This window comes from Tympanuchus pallidicinctus, unplaced genomic scaffold, assembly GCF_026119805.1.
Source record: "Tympanuchus pallidicinctus isolate F22 unplaced genomic scaffold, pur_lepc_1.0 scaffold4, whole genome shotgun sequence".
NCBI classification, from domain to species: Eukaryota; Metazoa; Chordata; class Aves; order Galliformes; family Phasianidae; genus Tympanuchus; species Tympanuchus pallidicinctus.
Genome location: NW_026294758.1, coordinates 34,875,125 through 34,896,189, shown reverse-complemented (window position 1 = coordinate 34,896,189; position 21,065 = coordinate 34,875,125). Strand labels below are relative to the sequence as shown.

The window sequence follows — 21,065 nt, the reverse complement described above, 5'->3', positions numbered from 1 at the left end:
AATGTGGAAACAGATAAAATAATCCTTAGCTGACTTCACAAAGCAGCACTCTAAATTACCTGAATTCAGTTTTATGTATTTCAGCTATTTTCTTCTCAAGCTTATGTGACTGTTTGGGAAAAATCTTGAAGTCATTCATATAATTCTCTGGGTGCTCATCAGGATCGTAATCACCAAGTTCAGCTAAATAGATTCAAAACACAAAATAGAACAGAAAAATTAAATTGCAAAGTTAGAAGAGAAAGTCTATAAATAGTGTAATTCAGGGACTGTAAGAATGAAGCATCTCTGAAGAAATGCTACTTTGAAGAACTTGTAGCTAGCTGAAACTACAATCACCGAGTTTCAAGCAAATTTCATGTTTTATTTATTGCAGAAGTAATTAGCAATCTTAAAATACCATCTTTGGCAGAACACAGGGTCGTTAAAGAAGATATAGGAAACCCTCCCTGTTTTACTACTTACCATTCTCCTACTAGGCAGAACAAAAACAGTGTATTCCAGACCATGCTGTTTTCTTCACCAATTTATCCCCACTTGTCTGTATCATTATTTAAAGGTGACCCTTTAAATAATAGACAGTATCTGATTCTCCATCTAAAAGATGATCACTTAGATATTTAAGTGAGACATTTGGTTTCTGTTTTTCTAGATAAGTCTCTTTTAATACGGTCTAGACTTGATCTTGTTTTGGATAAGCAGCTTCACGATGAATGAAAAGATTCATTCAGATTAAGGTAGAATGAAGGGCACTTGCACACGTATGAAGTCCCTAATTAGACATGTAGCTAACTACCTTATTTAGTACATTCCAAGATATATATATCAATTCTGTCTTTGGTAACTGAAAAGGAGAAAGGAAGAGATTTTTTTTTTAAAAAAAAAAAAAAAAAAAAAAAAGGAGGTCTTTCTCCTTGAATTGTGTCTACTGCTTTGTCAAGGATTTCACAAATCAGTTGCAAGGGACCTCTGGAGATCATCTAGTCCAACCCCCTGCTAAAGCAGGTTTTCTACAGGCGGATTTTGACTATCTCCAGAGAAGATGACTCCATGACTTCACTAGGTAGCCTTCTACAGTGCTCTGGCACCCTTAAAGAAGTTTTTCTTTCCTCATGTTTTCTCATCCCAGCATTACACAAATGAAATTACAATCTTTTCCACAAGAAAATACACTGAATAGAAACTTTTCCTGCTTAGTTCCACTAGTATAGACTATGTTTACATTCAGGATAGCAAAAGAACAGAGTTTTGCTTTCTTTGTAATGGCAGTCTAATACCAATTACATACTTTCTAACTCTAACTCTAAGGCAATCAGCTAGTGGGGTTTCAAGTTTGTTTGTTTGTTTTGTTTTGCTTTTTGTAGTTCTTGTGTGTGGTTCGTTAGTTAGTTTTGTTGGTGTTTTGTTGTTGTTGTCATAAGTCCTGTGTGTCATAAGCTGGCTACAAGCTGAATTACTTAAACATTTTAAAACCGACACAAATGCAGAGAAAAAAAAGTCATTGCTATTCTCATCACCAATCTCACACAGTTTTGCATTTCTCTTTATATTGATTACTTTTAAGAGTTATGAATTATTTCTCACAAATCTTCTGCTTGCACTTACCTTGGACTATACAGGCACCCAGGTAGGCAGCATCAGAAAAAGAACACAGCAAACGGCCATGGAAAATATCCCTTTTTATTTGCAGGTATAAGAGGTATCTGAAATTGGGGAAAAAAAAAAAAAAGCAAATAATATTGTATTTTTCTATAGCAGATTAAACTGAAACCATCTGTGCAGCTATTCTGAATCGTTCTCTTGCAACTTGAAATGTCAGGAAAAGGTAATAAGAAACCACGGGCAAAACTAGGTCTTAAACAAAAGATTTTTTCTCATGAAAAATGAAATAATGGCAGCCGAAGTAACAAATTCCCACTAACAGAAAGCATGGAGAGTATTTGATTAGAAATGTACAGCTCAAATGTACTGCAATGCTCATTAGCAATGTGAAATAAATTACACTATTTCAGATTTTCTTGAGCAAACCCTCTCTCATAAATACAGCTTCACACACCATATTGGCCACGATGGGAACAATTACTTCCTCTGTCTTTCTTAAACCTGTGAGGGATCCTCACAGACATTTTGAGGCACCACACTCCCTGGGCAGTGCACGGAGCCGCAGAGACCTGCCTGAGGGAAACTGCCAGTTCCCTTCCTCTTAGGATTTGCTCCTCATAGAGCAGTACTGATGAGAGGAAATGGCTCATTCCAGTTGTCCCCTGTCTCCTGCCACAGGGCAGGATGATTTAGAACAGCAATAGGAGAGGTGTGGCTGGCAGGCCTTCTCTTTCCCTTCTGCTTTCCATCCTCCAGAGCAATTCTCCCAGGCCTGCTTGGCAGAGGCCCAGCATGCAGCCTAGCTGTGCACCCACAGCCGCTTCCCCAGTCACGTCCCTAATTGCAGCTGCACCACATAGCAGTTTCACCCCACGGAAAACACAACATGTGAGTGTTGTTTTAGCCAGAAAAAGTCAAACAACTCTATGGTTTTAGCAGTGTCAGTGGATTCAGCTTATCCTCAGCAGGTCCGCTGATGCAGGGAGTCCTGTCCAAGTTTAAGCTACGGCATAGCCACTAAAAATGCACTTTACCAATAACACTGATGTCAAGAACATTTCAACCAAGTATTTCCCCTTTTAAGAAATGCTGAAAAAGCCACCTAGGATTTCACAGCATGTCTTGCTAGTCTGTCATAAGGTCAACAGGTATCCAAAGAGACTACACATTGATGGTTTCTGAGTTTAAAAATGACTACAAAGAGTTAAGAAAGTGTGGAAAAGCATATTAACCTGTTTCTTCCAATTCACACATTCAGACATAAAGCTAAGAACTGTGAATCTGAATCTCAGAATTGTACCAGGTACATCTCTCCTGCAGGATGGATGGTAAGAAATACCATCAAAAATAAGTACTTTGTAATTTAAAAGAAGAAAAATTAAGCTTTCCAAGAAATTATTTCCTCTGTAACAGGATCATGTACCAATACAGTCAAATTTGAGCCATCCATCACCATTATCTTCAAAGCTAAGGGAGAATGGAAAATCCTTGGGAATTTACTCAAAGCACGTATTCAGGAGTCAAAACTCGCTCTCAATTCCTCCATTTAATACAATGCAACAAAATAAGTTAGATTCCTGAACTGAGATGACAGGAATTCCCTCTCTCCCCCATAGACAGCAGTTTTATTTCCAAAATATACATACATTAATTTAGTGTAATTTAAAACAAGTTTCTCTAATACAAGGAGTTTGAGTCACTGTGATATTACACTGGCACTTAGGATGAAAGATGAGAGCAGCAGCAACAGAAACCCCACAGAAAGAGGCCAAAAAACTCATTTCTATGCATTCCACTAAAATTCCATGAAGATGAACATGGGTGTTTGGGTGGGAGTGTGCATACATGTGGCATTTATAAGAAAACAGAATAAAAAAATCACTGACTATTGCAAATTGGGCGGGATCATCAGAATCATCAGGAACAACTTCTAGCTCCATATGGAACCTCACAGTATTCAAACCCCGTGCCTGAGAACACTGTCCAAACACTTTATTAGACTCCAACAGACTTGGTGCCATGACCACTGCTCTGAGAAGCCCATTTCAGTGCCCAACTTGCTCCTCAAGTGAGGAGTGGCACAGCTGACACAGCTCCATGCTGTTCCCTCGGTCCCTGTCGCTGTTACAGAGAGCAGAGCTCAGCGCTGCCCTGTGAGGAGCTGCAGCCATCATCAAGCCTCCCTTCAGCCTGCACTGCTCTGGGCTGAACACACCCAAGGACCTCAGCTGTTCCTCACACACTTTGCCTTCAGACTCTTCACCATCTCTGTAGCCTTCCTATGGATGCTCTCTCATAGTTTTATGCCCTTCTCCTATTTTGGCACTCAAAGCCGCACCCAGTGCTGTAGGTGAGGCTGCATAGCACAGAGCAGAGCAGACAGCCCCTCCCCACCCCGATGGCAGTGCAGGACCTGCTGCACCCCAGGTAGTTGGCCATTTGGGCTGCCAGGGCACACTGCTGCCTCATGTGCAACTTGCCAGAACACCCAGATCCTCATTTCACAGCAGTGCTTACTCTCACTCTGTAAATACATCCAGGGTTATGCCACCTCTGGTGCAGAATTCAGCATCTGCACTTTTTAAATTCCATCCATGGTGATCGCTTAGCCTTCTGATCTGTCAAGAACTCTCTGCAATGCCTCTCTAACCTCAAGGGACTAAACAGCTCCTTGTGAGAATACAAGAAAAACTATTCAGAACAGCAGCTGTGGAGCAAGATAAACAGCAGCTCCTCACAATGATCATTTATAAAAATATTGAAGAGAATTGTCCCTAAAATGGAGCCCTTGTAGATTACCAGAAGTGTATGGCCACCAGCCTGATGGAATCCCATTCACTATAAACATCACTGAGTCTGACCCACCAGTCAATTGTTTACCTACCATGTTACGTTTTTGTCTAGCTCTACAGTGGACATTTTGTCCACAAGAAGACCATGAGAGACAGTATCAAAAGCTTTGCTGAAATTCAAAAAGATTACATCAACCAGTTTGCCTTGGTGAACTACATCAGTAATCTTGTGTAAAAAGAAACTAAGTTCATTAAACAGGACTTTCCTCCTGTGAACCTATACTGGCTGTGACAAAAGACTGCACTGCCTTTCAGGTGTTTTTTAACAGCTTCCAGTTTAATCTTCTCCATACCTTTGCAGAGGCTGAAGTGAGACACATAAGGCTTAACTTTAGGGAAAGGAACATGGGCCTCAGAACTAATTCTTCCCTGTCCTGGGATTATAGAGCTGAACTCAAACAGTCGTATAGGCTAGCTTCTGTCACAGAAGTGGTCCATAAATCCTATTTCTGATCTGATATTATATGATCTGTTTTTAAAATGTGTAATTCCTAGCACTTGCTTGTCTGAAGAAGTAGCTCTGTTTATATTTTGCCATAAATGAAAGGGGTTTTGTTTTTGCAATGTTTCGATTGTTTTGGAACCAGTATCTGTTAAATTGTTCACTTGTCTTCCTACTTCATTTCACACATATTCTCACTACATAAAGAATTTTTAAAACAAGAATACTACATTTTTTTCTGCCACTGAATTTCCATGCTACTGTGCTGTTGCATGCATTTGACCACTAAAATCCAAGTAAAAAAACTAGTTGTGCCCTGACATTTTTCAGAAACTTTAATCAAATGGTTCTATACTGCACTTTCAGAGAATGATTTCACTCCTGGAACAAAAGCCATTTAAAAGACAGAAGATAGCAGTCAAAGGGAAAAAGCAGCACAGATCGCAGTTCCCAATAAAGACTGGAAAAATTGTTGGCTGGGACACCGGGAAAGCATCTGAGCTCAGAAAAAGGGCAGGGAAAAATACTAATATCCATGCAGATTATAAATGCCTTTTTTTTCAGAGATCACCCACAGAGCAAACTGCACTGGATACTGCTCATCTTCTTCGGGCATAGCTGCTAGGACAGTTTAGAACAAAACCTAGACATTGTGGAGTTCTCCTGAAAGGCAATAAATGCACTTTGGACTGAAAGTCAAAGTTGTGAGCTTTGCAAGAATTTGTCTCAACCTCAGACGTTTTCTATAATCTTCATAAAGTAATATATGTCCAAGGTCAGCAAACAGCTAACTACTTACTTCAGTAAGGCTTATGTACGTATTTAAAATTGCCTGCACTCAACAGATTCAAATAACTTACAGATTCAATCTGTTTTTGCTGCTTCTTGTGTCTTTCCACCACTATGTTTTTGCAAGCTTTAGCACAATTTATAGCCTAATTTACAGTCCTGACTAAGAACTAAGGCTTACCAGCAAGCCAATAAACTTATGCTTCTAGCATTTATGTTCACAATCGTCTATCATCCAATAACCTCACTTCCATCTATTATCTGTTTGCAATAAATATGACTCAACTCTAAGCCAAATTCTTTCTGGAACTGTGGATGCAGGGTCAGTAACGCCTATTCTTGTTTTCAGGTATCATGTTTCCAACTGTTTAATTGTTACCTGTTTATGCACCTATTTAAGACATTCAATGAAGCAAGAAAGCTTTCCCACAATTACAACCTGTGGTTTGTCTACTTTGTGTTTTTTTATCTTGTGTTTAAATTGCTTCACTCATTCTATTACAGTAACAAGCATTTCACCCAGAGCTGCCACAATCTTCCCTGCCAGTAGACATGGGTGTCTAGAGAGACACCACAAAGTTTCAAAAAATCTAGTCTCAGTAATGTCCGGCTTTGACTGTTCTGCTCTTTCCCAAGCTACACTGAATACTCAGGCGCAGAGAGCAGAGTGCAAAGGCTTTGTTTATTCCTGGACTGGGTGCCCTCCTCACACGGCAGAGTTTTATGAGCTCTTTCTGTACACCAGCCAGGACAATAATTTTGCATCCTGTCTTCTACAGTTGATGGTATCAGTTATGCTGCTTGAAGTCTAGTTTCATGACAAAGTATATGAATCTAACCTAAGCACTAATTACTACATGCTAGTATCTAATACTACAACTAAGAGATATCTGTTATTTGCTTTACAATTCCACCTAGATAGTAGGGCTAATAGTAAAAATACATATTCTCTAAAGAAATGTATTATTTGCGTACTTACAAATATTTGTGAAGTATTTTGATAGCTTAAAGAAAAGCAATCATTCAATTCACTGTTTATTAAACACATTTTCATATTTGACAGATAGCTCCTGGACTCAGCACAAATAGTCTCTGAAATTATCAATTCAGTGTGCAGAAGCAGCCAAAAAACAAAAAAACAAAAATTGAGAGACATTGAGAAAAATACTGAGAACGAGACAGAAGGACATTGTGCAGTTTCTTGGTGTAATCACACCTTAAATGCTATACCACCTCTACTCTGCATTTCACAGAAGACACAGCTGAGTTTGATAAAGAGAACAACTAAAACAAGTGAGAGGATAGAGCTCCCCTTACAGGGAGAGTTGAGGGGGGAACAAAATTGAGTCTTATGACACAATGAAGGCAGTGGGAAGGGTGAATGAAGAGCTGCTAATCACCAAATCCTCCAGTAACAGAGCTCAGAGACATCAGTACAATCAGAGGGTTGTTTAAGGCATATGAAAGAAAGTACCTTACACAACGAGTGAACTGACAAAAAAAGCTGCCGAGACAAACAGTGCTATCCAGTCCAAAAAATAAATTGTAAGGCAAATGTGCAAGTAACAACTCCAAAAAAAAAATTATCAAAATGAAGAGGCAGGCATGTAATTGTTAAAATTTCTAAAAGCACAACTGAAGATACCTAATGGAAGTGAATTTTATGGGTAGAAAAAGATAATGACTTTGCATTCTTGTTTTTAGGGAAAGATGTGACAATTTTATTCAAAACACTTACAAAATGTCAGTATTAATAAGCACATCACAGTAATGTACAGCAGCTGCTCTTTCAATTCACCTAATTAGCCATAACCCAAATCCTAGTAGAGAAATGAGAAACTAGGAACATTGTCATCATGCCTTAAAAATACGATCTTTGCATTCGGACAAGAGAAATATCAATCTATCCCCTTTCACACAGAAAATGCCAATTGTATGATCCACCCACAAATATCTAACAGCAAAAGTAGCAGGAGCTACCTTGTTAATTTATTTCTTTAAGTGATTGTCAACAGTTTACAGGCTGATTTGGCCCAGTTCTGTGACTAGCAGGGCAGACAGACCCGTGGATCTGCACCCTGGAAAGGAAAAAGGGTAGAGAGATGGGCCCAAAACAATACAGCTGCAATGATCTGAAGAGAAACAAATTATTTTACTAAGTAAGATTGGAATGCCAAGGCCTTTTACCTGTTCCTCCTGAGCAGAAATGGTAACAGAGCAGCGAACAGTCCTCTGGGGGATGTAGTAGTTGTTGTCTTCTGGGACAGGTACCTGGACCTGGAGCATTAACTCTTTAACTACCAGTGGACTACATGATTTTATGATGTGGAATACCAATAACCAAACATCATAAAATCATGACAGTGCTTAACTGTCTTTTCCATTAACGAGCATCTCTAGGAAGAATCACTAACTTTTTTGCATGCTCTGAGGGATGTTGTTCTAACGCTAAAAATTCAGCACCGTTCCTGGTAAAAAAGCCTCAGAGAAGGTCTCAACCAATAGTATCACCTTCTATAAATAAATAAATATGGAAAAAAAGTGATGATGACTACCACATGGATCTAGCAATAAATGGGCTTGTCCTGGCTTTAGACCTGGTCAGGGTCTGCATTACTACACATGATCTTTCCTTGGGAAAAGGAAAAAGCTTGAAACATTACTGTTTAGCCAACTGCTTGACAACACTTGACAATTAAAGAACAAAGGAATGGGAAGAAACAGTTTACACCTTCATTTTGAATAGCAGATTAATAAAAGCCTCAGTACAACACAGGAATAGATTCTTTTCTGATAGAGAGCTGCATCTTTTCAGTTCTCTTGCATTTCCCTAAGAGTCATAAGAGGAACTCTGAACCTCCCAGCTCTGCTTGAACCATGGGCACAAGCTTCACCAAAAAAATCCAGAAGTCTAATGGATTAATTTTCTTGTTTATTTTTTCCACCCTGAATGCTAGCTGCAAGCTCTTACTAACAACTCATTCACTTTTAAGACTATGGTATTTCACTGAGAGTCCAATATTACCAATGCCATAAACTCATTGGATAACTGCTAACATGGACTCCACAAAGCCAAAACAGACAAGTGCATTTGCAGAAGCTTTGGAATAGCTACCATTACAGTGTGTATTGTATATTGTATTCAGCTGTCTCAGAACAGCTGAGAAGGGCAATCAGAGCATTTAGAGTGTTTAGAGTTATTCCTAAATTATATCAGGAATAGTTTTCTGCAAAACAGGTCTACCCAATATTAGCTCATTTTTTGAAGGATTAGTTTATTGCAAGACTTTAATCTTGCAAATATGTAGTTTGATACTCAAATACCACAGAAGCATTAATGGCCACTTTTGGAGGGAAATGTGCCAGGCTTTTCCAGCAAAAAGCAGCATCAAGTATAGCTGATTGCAGCAGGGCTAGGTAAGCCCTGCATGCATGCAGCAGTACTGTTCTTCCTCAGTTAGACCAGCTCACTCAGGGCTCTTTAATTTGCCATGTTTACATCCCCACAGTCTTTGCTATTTTATATGATTTCCAGTAAAGCATTTTTCATCTGCTTCTCTTCTACCAAGTACCTATAACACTGTTTTATGACAGCCTAGTGATTGAAGAACTGCTTGGATTAGGAAGCATGGATTAGGAAAAAAGTGCCTGATGACAGCTAGTAGCAATAATCCATCTTTGGTTAATTCCACGAGCTACTAACCCATGACCCGTTTTTTCTACAATAATCATGGATTATTGTTGATACCGTATTATCTGCAGCATTTTAGATCAATCCCTTGGGACCTCAGATGACTTCATATTTTCTCATTTTAATTATGCATACACAGTATAATGTAAGGATTTACAGATAACAAGGCATGAGTCCTTGGGCTACTTTATTACATAAGAAAGAAAAAACACTGATTTATTTATTATCTAAACAAGAACACTGAAAAGAAGTAAACAATAAAAATCTGCGCCCATGTGCAATGGGTCCTGGGACCCATCTGTTCACGCTCCCTTGTGTGTTCGCAATCTGTTCACGTGCAACATCTCATGCTTACACAGCTGTGGACCCTCCCAAGGCTCTGACCTGTGATCAAAGAATAGTGAAGAGTGGCACAGAGCAAAAACATCTGCGCTTTACAGAAGGAGCACTGGGATGCTGTTTGTACAGCAGATTGAATGGCCTTTGTAGTTACAACTTCCTTTCACAGCAATTTTACATTTTTGCATGTCAAGCCAGAAGAATAATCTTAACCCTTACGGTGAACCCTGTATGCTCTCTCCATGAAGATTCTCTTGCTGTATGCAAAAACAACCGACATGCAGTGCAGTAAAAGATAAAAAGATGCAAAATAAAGAGTAAAGAAAATTAGCAATACTACAAGTCTAAGTATCAAGTCCACCCAGCCCCGTGGAGAGTAAGTCAGAAAACAGGTTGCAGAGTAGATGCTGATTTAATGAGAAAGAAATAGAACCTATGTTTTACGGGTATGTGTGGCAGGAAACAAGCAAGATGTGAGACCCTTCTTATACTGCTTATATACTTATATTATACTGCTTATTATACTGCTATTGCCTAATTAAAAAAACTGTAGCTATTAATCTCAGTTAGGGATATTAAGTGAAGTCAGTTAAATGTTATTTTCAAAAACTGAGGTGTTTTGATCTGAGTCCATATTGTCCATAATACTGTCAGATCATCTGTAAGAAAACTACGGATTTATCATTCAGAAAAGTCTGAGGTCACTAGATACTACCTGAGACAGAAGTCAAACTCAGAAAGATTGTCCATAATGCAGAGACCCCCCCCACTCATATCACTATGTATGGTGATGATAGATATGTATATATAATATTTATCACTCAAGTATTTCTATTTAAAAGGTTACACAAACTATTCAAAAACCTACATTCGCTGTTTGCATTGCAATCTGCTAAGCCTCCAGTGCAACTGAAATTAATTTCAGAGACACACTCAATTGTGGCATTAACCAACTGCAGAGTACACAGTGATCAAGGACCACACAGAACCTCAGTGTCCAGGAATACGTTGAAACTTTATTCCAAGTTCACAGAATTTCTTATTTAGCACGGCTTTATCTCAAAGTGCTTTAACATCCTGCAGCACACATTGATTTTATTCCAAAAGCATGGAAGTTATCATTAATTAAAAAGAGGGAAGATGAAAGAAAGCAAGTAGAATGGTATAATGTGACTAACAGTATTCACACATGTCCTGAACAGTGGAACTAAATGTAATGACAGACAACTGCATGGTTCAGTGCTTTTCCCGGGGCATTCCCTGTCTCCAAATATGTGGTGCACATACTTCCAGGTTCTTCCAGCTTTTTTTCCCATATATTATAGACAGAGAAGTGACTTCAGCTAGGTTAATTTTCTAAAAACATCTCCTACAGAGCAGTAAAACAACAGAATACCTCAAGGATTACAATCCATCCTAGCCAAGGCAGGTGAGAAATGAAGCAGCAGTAATCCAAGGAGGAGAATATTCAATTTTCTTTGCACTAGAAATGTCTGAAACTCTTTACTTCATACTGTCTTCACAGAAATTATACACTTTATTCCATACACACAATTTCATGTGCCAAATATATGATTTTTATATCAAATACAGCTCTTTTAACCTGCTGTACATCTCCCTGATGTCTCTAAGATTCTTCATTGAAGATTTACCCATATATGGCTTTTGCAAAGAATATATTGACAACAATTTACTTGGGGTATTTAGAAATGGTTAATTAATATTCTGGATAAAACAGTAATATGAAAATGTAATAGGATAAGTCCCACTGTCTTTTAATTTCTTCACCTAAGTGGGGACTGTGGCACCCATCAGATTTCTGAAGCAAGAGAACTGCTCTGTGGTACATTTACGCATGTACAGAAAGAGAAATGTAAATGCACAATTTTACTGTGACTCATCTGACCATAAATACAGTTATGAAGTTCAGCAGCTTTTAAGTCAAGGAGTGGCAATATTACTAATTTATTTTCAGATCATCTTAAGCACATGCTGCAAAGAACAAGTGATAAGGGCAGAGGTCATAAAATTACAAACAACCCCTGCCACAAAAAAACATACTGAACAGATCATCAGCCATTCAGGTTTCATAATTGCCCTCTGTCAAATATTAATTGGCATTCTTCTTCTTGTATTTCACTTGTCATTGTAATTAAGAAGAAGAAAAAAAACCAAAAACTCCAATCAATTTAGAGCATTATCTTGAATTTGACCTCCTCCTTTAATCAATGAAGCAGACTCTCAGTGCTAACTTACAAGACTTTGCACTTTACTTGCAGATTTCATGAGCACTTTCATACCTTCTTATTGTGTAAGAGACCTGGGCAGATAACAAACAAAACTTTCTAAACAGCAACAGCAGGAAACTAGAAAGCTGATCAGATACACAAATGCATCATGCGCAGTAGGAGAATATACAAAAAAAAGATTATTTCTCTATTTTAAGACAATCTAGTACCTCATTAGTAATACTCTAACAAAAGATCAAAAAACATTTTTCAAACAACATATTGACTTCAAATTGGTTTTTAAACTATTCTAGCAAAGACTAAAACATACTGACAGCACAATATACATCAGTGAGCTAATTCAAGGTGCTTTGTGTTTTGATGAAACTTCTCCTGAGAGAGCATCCAAGTCCTAGAAAGTGTAAACTATGTTTCATGAAAAGTAAAATATTCATTCAAGGGCAAACATTAACAAATATTGAAAATTCCTTGACTTCCTGGTTTACAACCTGTTCCCTCAGCTAAATGTGATTCGAGATAAATAGTTGTAATATGAACAGGATGTTCCAGCTGCTCTATACAAATTGTAAATTTACTATTCAGGAGAATGCAAGCTGTTCCTGAAACTTTAACTGCAAGATCAAGGATAATGGGTTCACTGCTATTCACAAAGTGACTTGTGAACACAAGAATTTGCAAGCGTTGGCGAAAGTGTGAGTGGAAATCCCAAAACAACAAGTGCTTCATTGCTCTGTACTTCTATAACACACACTAGTTAGCGGTGCGACCTGCTAACTATCAACATGATAAGGGAGACATACAGTCCTGCACAGCTGATGCAGAGGTCAAAAAAGCTGCCACCTCTTTTCCTCAATAACTTTCTTGAAAAATATGCAGAGTCACGGAATATTTACTAAGGCTAGAAGAAAGGACAGAAATCCCATTCAGTAAGTGCAGTTGAATTGTTGCACGGGTGTATCTCCAAAGCATTGGAAAATTCTATATACGCAACAAAACTTCTAACATAGCTATACATTAAAACTGCAAATATTTTTCAATTCTACATCAGTTTTCTAAAGAATGTTGGTTCACAGTTTAAAAATACTAAAGGGTTTTTGGTTCTAATGAACAGACACTTCAAATGGAAAAAAAAAAAAACAGAAAAAGTTTCAAAGTTCCTGTTGAGAGAGAAATGTTATTGAATTAAACTCACAGCTTGTTTCAGACACATACAAAAGAAAACCTAAGAAACAAAACGAAACTTATTCCAGTCCAAAATCCTTCCATGCAGAAATTAGCGTAATATTTGCCAACCACTGATCACTGCTTCTCTTTCAGAAAATCCTTTACCAGCATCACTACTTCTCTGTATGTTAGGAAAAGTCCCTTTAAGCTACTTTTAAAAGTCCCCAGGTATACAATAAATAAAAAAAAGATTACCAATAGTGCAAACAGTGCATTTCAGCACAATGAGAACCCCAGTCTACCCAAGCTGTCTTAGTTTGAACTTGTAAAAGAATTCACATTAAATGCACAGAAAAAATAATACCTGGTGAGCTCTTCTTTAATCTTCAAGGGTTCATGAGGGTAGAATTTCACTCTAAAGCACATGGTATATGGTGGATGAGCTGAAAAATCATAAAGAAAAAGCATGAGAACAGTAGCAAATAACATTGCCTTAGCCGCTCTGAAGAAGTGTCCTCCAAGAGTCCTACAAAGAAGCCTGTATGAAGGTTAGCTCTGAAGAATCAAGCAGGGAATTAAAAAAAAATAAAATAAAATAAAATAAATGCACATTAAAAGAACAAAGTAAATGACAAAGACAAAAGGATGTGCAAAATGCAAGCAATCTACGCAAATCAATTTATACATGGTTTTGCACTTGACAAGCAGTACCAAAAAAAAAAAAAAAAAAAAAATCGAACTTCTCCTTATTTTTCTTTTTCTTTTTTTTTTTATTTTGGCAATTTATGAACAGGAAGAATTTTTATCTAGTTACAGTAAGGTATGAAGATGTTATGAATAATTGTTATTTCTGGTAATGATAATGCTAAGATAACAAAAATAGAAAGAAACATTAATTAACTTTAGCTAAGGAAGTTAGAGAAAGAATTGTTTTTGTTTTCAGTACTTAATAAGACCCCATTATCTACTTCTATCACATCAGCCACAGGCCTTAAATACATTTAATACGCTTAGAGAGAAAGGCAGAGAGAAAGAAAGGGAGAGAGGGAGAAAGGGAGGGAGGGAGAAACAGTAAGAAAGAGAAGGAGGGAAAAAAGAGAAAGAGAGAAAGAGAGAGAGAGAGAGAGAGAAAGAGAGAAAGAGAGAGAGAGAGAGAGAGAGAGAGAAAGAAAGAAAGAAAGAAAGAAAGAAAGAAAGAAAGAAAGAAAGAAAGAAAGAAAGAAAGAAAGAAAGAAAGAAAGAAAGAAAGAAAGAAAGAAAGAAAGAAAGAAAGAAAGAAAGAAAGAAAGAAAGAAAGAAAGAAAGAAAGAAAAAGAGAGAGAAAGAAAGAGAGAGAGAAAGGAAAAGGAAAAAAGAAAGGAAGAAAATTACAGTTACAGAAAAGATTTAACGTAAGCAATCTGTGTCTCTCTGCTCTACATTAATGAACAGAGCTTTATATCCTACTGTTGTATCTCTGATAGCATTCAAGATACCATCTAACCCAAAGCTAGTAATCATTTGGTGATTACAAAAGGAGCTGAAAGCAAATAAAACACCATTATTCTAATGAAAGAGACATCTTTCAAATATCATGTTAGGAAAAAAATAAGTGTGAAAACCACATTGAGGGCTTAAAAATGTATCAGGTATGGTAGGGATAGCACTTAGAACTATCTGTAGCCTGATAACATTTGTGGTTTTTTTCAGATTTCTGTTGAAATAAGAAGGAAAATCCTGCAAATTCAAAAAGTAAATGATGTGGAGAGAAAACTACTGCACTATCACGCAAGTCATGGTAACTGGCAAATCTACAGGTTACCTCATGAGAGATCATAGGGATGAAGGCTTCTGTGGGCTTTTTCATCTTATATGTGATGTCATTATTATCTTAAAGGAATTGAAAATTTTCTGTAAAACATCCAACATTGCTATGCCCTGCCTACAGGGCAGGAAGGACAACTAAACTCAAACTAAACTCAGTGTCCCATGAAGGAAAATGAAGGAGTCACATTACCTGGACAAAGTGAAAGATAATGTTTTTCATTTTAAATGGTCTATCTCTTCTTAATAGGATTCTTACAACTAAGCAAGGGACAACATTTTGCACTTTCAGAATGTGCTTCCACTTGGAAAACTTGACAGAAGAGATAGCTTGTATTAAATGGTTAAGAAACACTCCTCAGTAAGAAAAATACTCAAATGTCCTGATAGATATAGAATTTGTTTCTGCTTGAAATGGGGATGCAGAAAGAATCTAGTTAGTAAAAGCCTACAAAAGACCCTAAAAATTTGAGCAAAATTTTTATGTCAGTGAAGTGACATGAAACTTCGACTGTGAAAAAGCAAAGAAAGTTAATGGCAGAAGAACTAAGCCCTTGGTAATTTGTGGCAGCAGCAGAAAAGCAATAATGACTCTTCCCTGTGCAAAATAGTATCAGACCAAAGAAAGCTCACAACCAGTCAATAGCTAAGTTTATAACAGAAATATTGCCCCTCTAGCACAGCAGCATTCAGTGAAAGTATATTTAAACACTCAGAATGCACAGGAGACTGGGCAAGGTAGTTTGAAGCCAACTTGAAGCCTTTTCCTAGACTCCTCCTCAGGGGAGCAGCAAATAATACAAAACAAGGCCCCAGCTGCCTGCTAAATAGATGTACTTTTTCTGCAACACACACAAACAGCACGATCCCAAATTGCAATTTGAAATACTAGAAAGAATATGACACCATGCATTCCTTTAAGCTCTAGAAGTGTTACAGGGCACCTTCACCTACAGAAGAAAAGAGGATTTTCTTTTCCAGGCCCTTTTTCTCAATTAGAAAATAAGCCACAACAAACATTTGAGGCAAGAGGGAGGGAGAAATCTTGTACAACACTTTCTTCTCCAACGTGAGTTTAAAATATACCATAATCATAATATTCCTACAAAAACCAAAACAGAGATATACAAACATTTATAAAGGCCTTTGTCTTACAGATTTTACAGCAGTGGAGAAACGCAAAAGAGAACCTCACATTCCATCATTCTATATATTGCCCTGAAAAGCCAGATAGTCAGTGGATTGTATCAGCTCAGAAAATGAGATTGTCAAATCCAGCAATTCCTCAGTTCCTTGAAATTAAAATTACTTTCTCACTTTTACTCAAGTGGATGCAGTAACAACAACAAACCTTCCCAAAACAGAACTCAATTTTCAGAACTTCTCTTCAACACTGAATGTCTGAATAAAATCGGGGTTATAATAGCTCTAGACCCTTTTCTCTCCAATGGGTCCTTTATCAGATATGGAGCAGCTAGTGTAGGGAAATGCCCAAGGGTTTTTCAAAACATCCTACCACTGCAAACTTTCCTTTCTTACTAAAAAAGATTCACAGTTAAAATCATTTTGAAGGATTTTATCACTTAGAATAGTACTGACTGTAAAATCTGTTGCAATAGGACTATTAATTTGGCTGATTACGTGTTAACAGTACATAAAAGATGATGGCCAAAAAGAATAAAACTTACTTTAATTATGTCAAATGCTGAAACCTTCCACTGCTTGACCTAGACCCCCATGAAAGAGCTTGCACACACAGCATGCGAAGTTTTTTGTGGTAACAGATTTTAAGTTTTAAGATTTTGATTGCCTTTAACTAAGAGAAACTATCCAATATGCATCAAACAGTAAGGAGCTCTTAGTTGAAAACCAAACCTCCAATACCCTGACTGAAACAAAGAAGGAGGTGGGACATGGAACTCAGTGCATCTATTTTTAAGCAAGGCCTCCTATATCTCTTAATTTGGCTTTATATACAAAGAGCTCACAGGAATGATAAGCCTAAGAAAAATTACACATTTATATTATCATTTCCTTTATTGGCAGAAAATCTGAATAACAAACAAACAAACAAAAATTTAAAAAATACAGTGAAAAACTTGATATAAGTTCTATAAGTGTTTGATTCCTCTTCTTTTTCAACAACATGCTTTTCAACCAGCATAAATACTAACCTCAGCAGAGATCTATCTTGGCAGTATTTCTTTTTTTTTTTTTTTTTCTATTAAACACAGAGTTTACACAGGTACCAAAAACACATGTTTAAGTTACCTTCATAACCTTGTGGATACAACATGGCATAAAACTTCCTCTATCTCCCTTTGCTGTTGTAGATTCTCTGAATGACATTATCTCACCAGCATTTAGCGCTCATTGTACAATATATATTTATATATACTCCAGCTACCTTCATGTTAACTATCACTACAAAAGGACCTCTGGAGAACCATAGGACATATGCTACGTATGCTGCAGATTCCATATATCTGTTTTCTTACTAAGTAAATCAGATGTTTATCCACATAACTGCCTGAGCATGTTTAAGGCACACCACTACTCAGTGGTTTTATTTTATGTATGAGAGATTGCTAATCTGTCATAGACTTCCAACTGTGGAGTCTTCCGCGTCACATTTAATTAGCTGTGGTAGAACACCAGGCAAGAAGGATTTTCATCAGCCAATTACCATAATTCTTCAAATTCTGTTATTAATTCCTCATGGAGTCAAAGATAAAAAACATAGGGCACTCAGGCTCGTGCCCAAAGAATCACTTGAAACTTCCTTCTTTCAATGCACATGTATTTACAAATCTCATATTTGGTTAAATTCTTTTTTTTTTTTCCAGATTTGTACTGAGGCATGGAAAAATCCATGGGAAATTAGTTTAAGAATCTGTAAGAAAGATTTCAGCAGTTCATTTCTACACCTGCATTCTTGTTTCCTCCAGTTCATTTCAGCTATTTGCCCATTTAACAATAGCATTAGAGTTGAAGGAAATTAAAGTCTCTTAGCACACTCCAATGGCATGATACAGTAGAACATCTTTTCTGCACTACTCTCTCAGATCATCTGAGATGTAAAACAGTAGGAAAAACATGTATTTTGAATACAGAAAAGCAAGACTGATTTTTTTCCACTGTCATCAAGAACAAAACCCACACAGTTAGCCATTTCTCATGAAAGTGGTTACAGGATAGTTACATACTTGTTATACAAATAACCTTAAAAATGAATAGGGCAAAAGAGGTAGAATAGAGTGGATGACAAAACTGTTCTTTGTGAATATTAGTGCTCAAGTGACCAATAAAACTTACACTGGGACTCTTCTAGATATAAAATAAGTATAAAAACATTAGAAGCTGGCAAAACAGAAGAACTTTACTGCCAGCATCTGGGAGAGAAAAACAGTAAAAAATAAAACACACAAAAGAACATAAAAACTGGATTAAAAAGGGCTTTACCTAGAACCACAGAGACATAACTGTCTTATGCAACCTCATAAAGACTTGTTAAACAGATTGTCAGCAGTATCACTGTCACTTACAGGTGGCAAACAATGTGCTGTAACCAGTACAAACAAAACTGACATTCAAGACACTTCTCAGAGAATAAATTTCCCTCTCAAGAAAAGTAGTAGTAAATATGGTTGAGAAACAGACTTACAATTTAAGCATCACAGCTATGATAGAGCCATACACTGAAAAACTTGTTACTGTGCAGGGGAAAATGAAGTCTCCCACAAATGGTAGCTGAGATCAAACATGCAGCATTTCTCTGTTTTTGCTGCATGTATCCAAATACCTTGCAACCATATGCAAATCCAAGTATTCAGCTGAATATAGAATATTTTAAATCATTAGTATTAAATAAAGACTGCTCTTCATTTAGCTGTTCTCATGTGGAAAAGCTGTTCTTACAAAACCCATCATTTCACTGTTTTCTGAATTCCTTGATGGAAAGAAAGAAAAGGAAACCTCCATCCAACATACTCATTTTGAACAGCATTCTGCAACCACTTCTCCCAAAAGTCAGATATACATAATGCATGTTCTTTTACCGTCCCTTCATCATTTCAGTTCTCATGCTTTCCCTGCTACTAATTTCAATCCTCACTTGAGTCACCTGAGACTGTGACACTTTTTAAATTAATACTGGTGATCTATAAACTAGCTTCTGAGTCTAAGTATTTTCATAGTAAACTGAATATTTTTAAACAAAATACAAGTTAACTTTGTGTGCCTTTAGAAATTGTTCAGTATTCTGTACTAATACAGTAATATTTTTAGAAAAATGAGCTTCCTCATGTACAAAAACATTCTTGAAACCTGTAAAAGAGATATATATATTTATCCATAATATACATGGATTCTATGTACACATGTATATAAGATGTATATATACTTGTTTTGTTTCCTTAAGGCACTAATGTAGAAACTAAAGTCCTTCATCTATAACAAAAAATAAAATTAAGCTACACTAGTATTAAAATGAAAGTTGCTCACAAAAAGCCAACTGCACATTTAATTCTATTTATTTCCCAAATCTTAGGATGATAACAAAACACCTCTGTTGGTCTCTAATTCTTTTTGTTGTTGTTCTTGAGACTTAGACTTTCCACAGTGATAAATAACCTCATACTAGCTGCAACTATTTCACTTCATTTAACATTTTGCTTTCAGTCCTCAGAGTTTTGATTAGGATTCTACCACAAAAGCCACACAGGCCCTCTGATAAGTCCATCACATCACAACATCTATGGAATTTATTAACTACCATCAATCACAACACTCTCAGTGCATCTGTTGGCAGAGCTCCTGAACATGTTGCTATGCTATAAAAGCACAGCACTCTTGCTACCTAAAACATCATACACTAAACACATGAACCATAACACATGGAATAAGCCAGTAACACAGTGAATAAGCTAGTACCCATGAATATGCGTATGTATGCACATCTTGCAATATATACAATTGTAGCACTAATGGGATAATTCCATCCATCCTCCACCCAGGTGTTTTTATTTGTTTTTACATATTTGACAATCTCTTTAGATTCATCTCATTTTAAAATAAGCAGTCTCCCAGATAGAATATTCCTTGTATTCATACTTTAAAAACAAAGTAATTGCCTACAAAGAGGTTTTATGAGTAAAACCTGCCTTCATTTCAGAATCTACGTTGATAAACAACTTTTATTGAACAGAGCCCTAAATCAAGTCTCCAGCAACAGTCAAATAAACAGCTTCTTTTGCTGCTGGATGTATTCTGCTGTAGTTCTGACTATTGAAGTACCTCTGTTTAATGACAAGGTCTTCACAGTTGGACCATTTAACGGAAAGCATGAGCCAGATCATAACATTTCAAACAGACAGTTCAAATGATGCATTTCTGTTTTATTTAAAAAAAAAAAAGGTTGTAATTTTCTCCTTGTCTATCGCAGTAATTCACAGCTACCTAGCACTTAAATTTATTTGTCTGCAACAATGATCTTAAACTAATGCTCTGCATTGGCAGGAAGCACTGAGCTGTGGAAAGCAAGCAAATGAGCAAATAAACAACAACAATAACAAAACAGTGATCACAGTAGATTGTCACACTCCATACTTCATTGCCGCCTCCCAGTGCTTGACTAAGCTGACTGAAATAGAGAGCCACAGGATACAAGTCTTTTCCTCACCAGATCTGCCACTCCACAAATGTCAGCTGGCCTCTGGCTCCTACCTTGCACAATAAGGTAAAGCTCTGGGTGTGCAGAGTTGTGAAAAAACAGTGAAATAAGGTTTTACAGAGATTCTGGATAGACCATGAAAGGCCTCTCTCCAACAGGAAATAAATAAAGTGCACTCTAAAATATTGCACAGAAGCACAGAAAAGACTTTGAGCACTTCAAAACCACATTAAAAACACGAGCTCTCAACACTTACATTTCATTTGCTTGAAGATGGACTTATTGGGCTCAAGCCAGTGCTGGAAAGGCAAAGCGGAGATCAGAGATTAATACAGATCATAGGAGGCAACAAAATCCTTGAAGACATATGTGGCATAAAAAATGAGAAGTAGCATTTTTTCTTTTACCAGGCACAAGGTAAAGCCAACTGCATGCTGCTATTATACTGTAATTGCACTGTATA

General features: G+C 37.0%; 1 protein-coding gene across 1 annotated transcript in view; it reads right to left on the bottom strand.

Moving 5' to 3' along the window:
• Window positions 1–21,065, bottom strand: part of FRMD3 (FERM domain containing 3) — a 145,965-nt gene that overhangs the window by 48,230 nt on the left and 76,670 nt on the right. The window contains exons 3-6 of the mRNA XM_052700773.1: window positions 20,859–20,901; window positions 13,493–13,571; window positions 1,606–1,703; window positions 60–183 (exon numbers count right to left, since the gene is read on the bottom strand). Coding sequence (XP_052556733.1) covers window positions 60–183; window positions 1,606–1,703; window positions 13,493–13,571; window positions 20,859–20,901 — 344 coding nt within the window. The remainder of the gene's footprint in view (window positions 1–59; window positions 184–1,605; window positions 1,704–13,492; window positions 13,572–20,858; window positions 20,902–21,065) is intronic.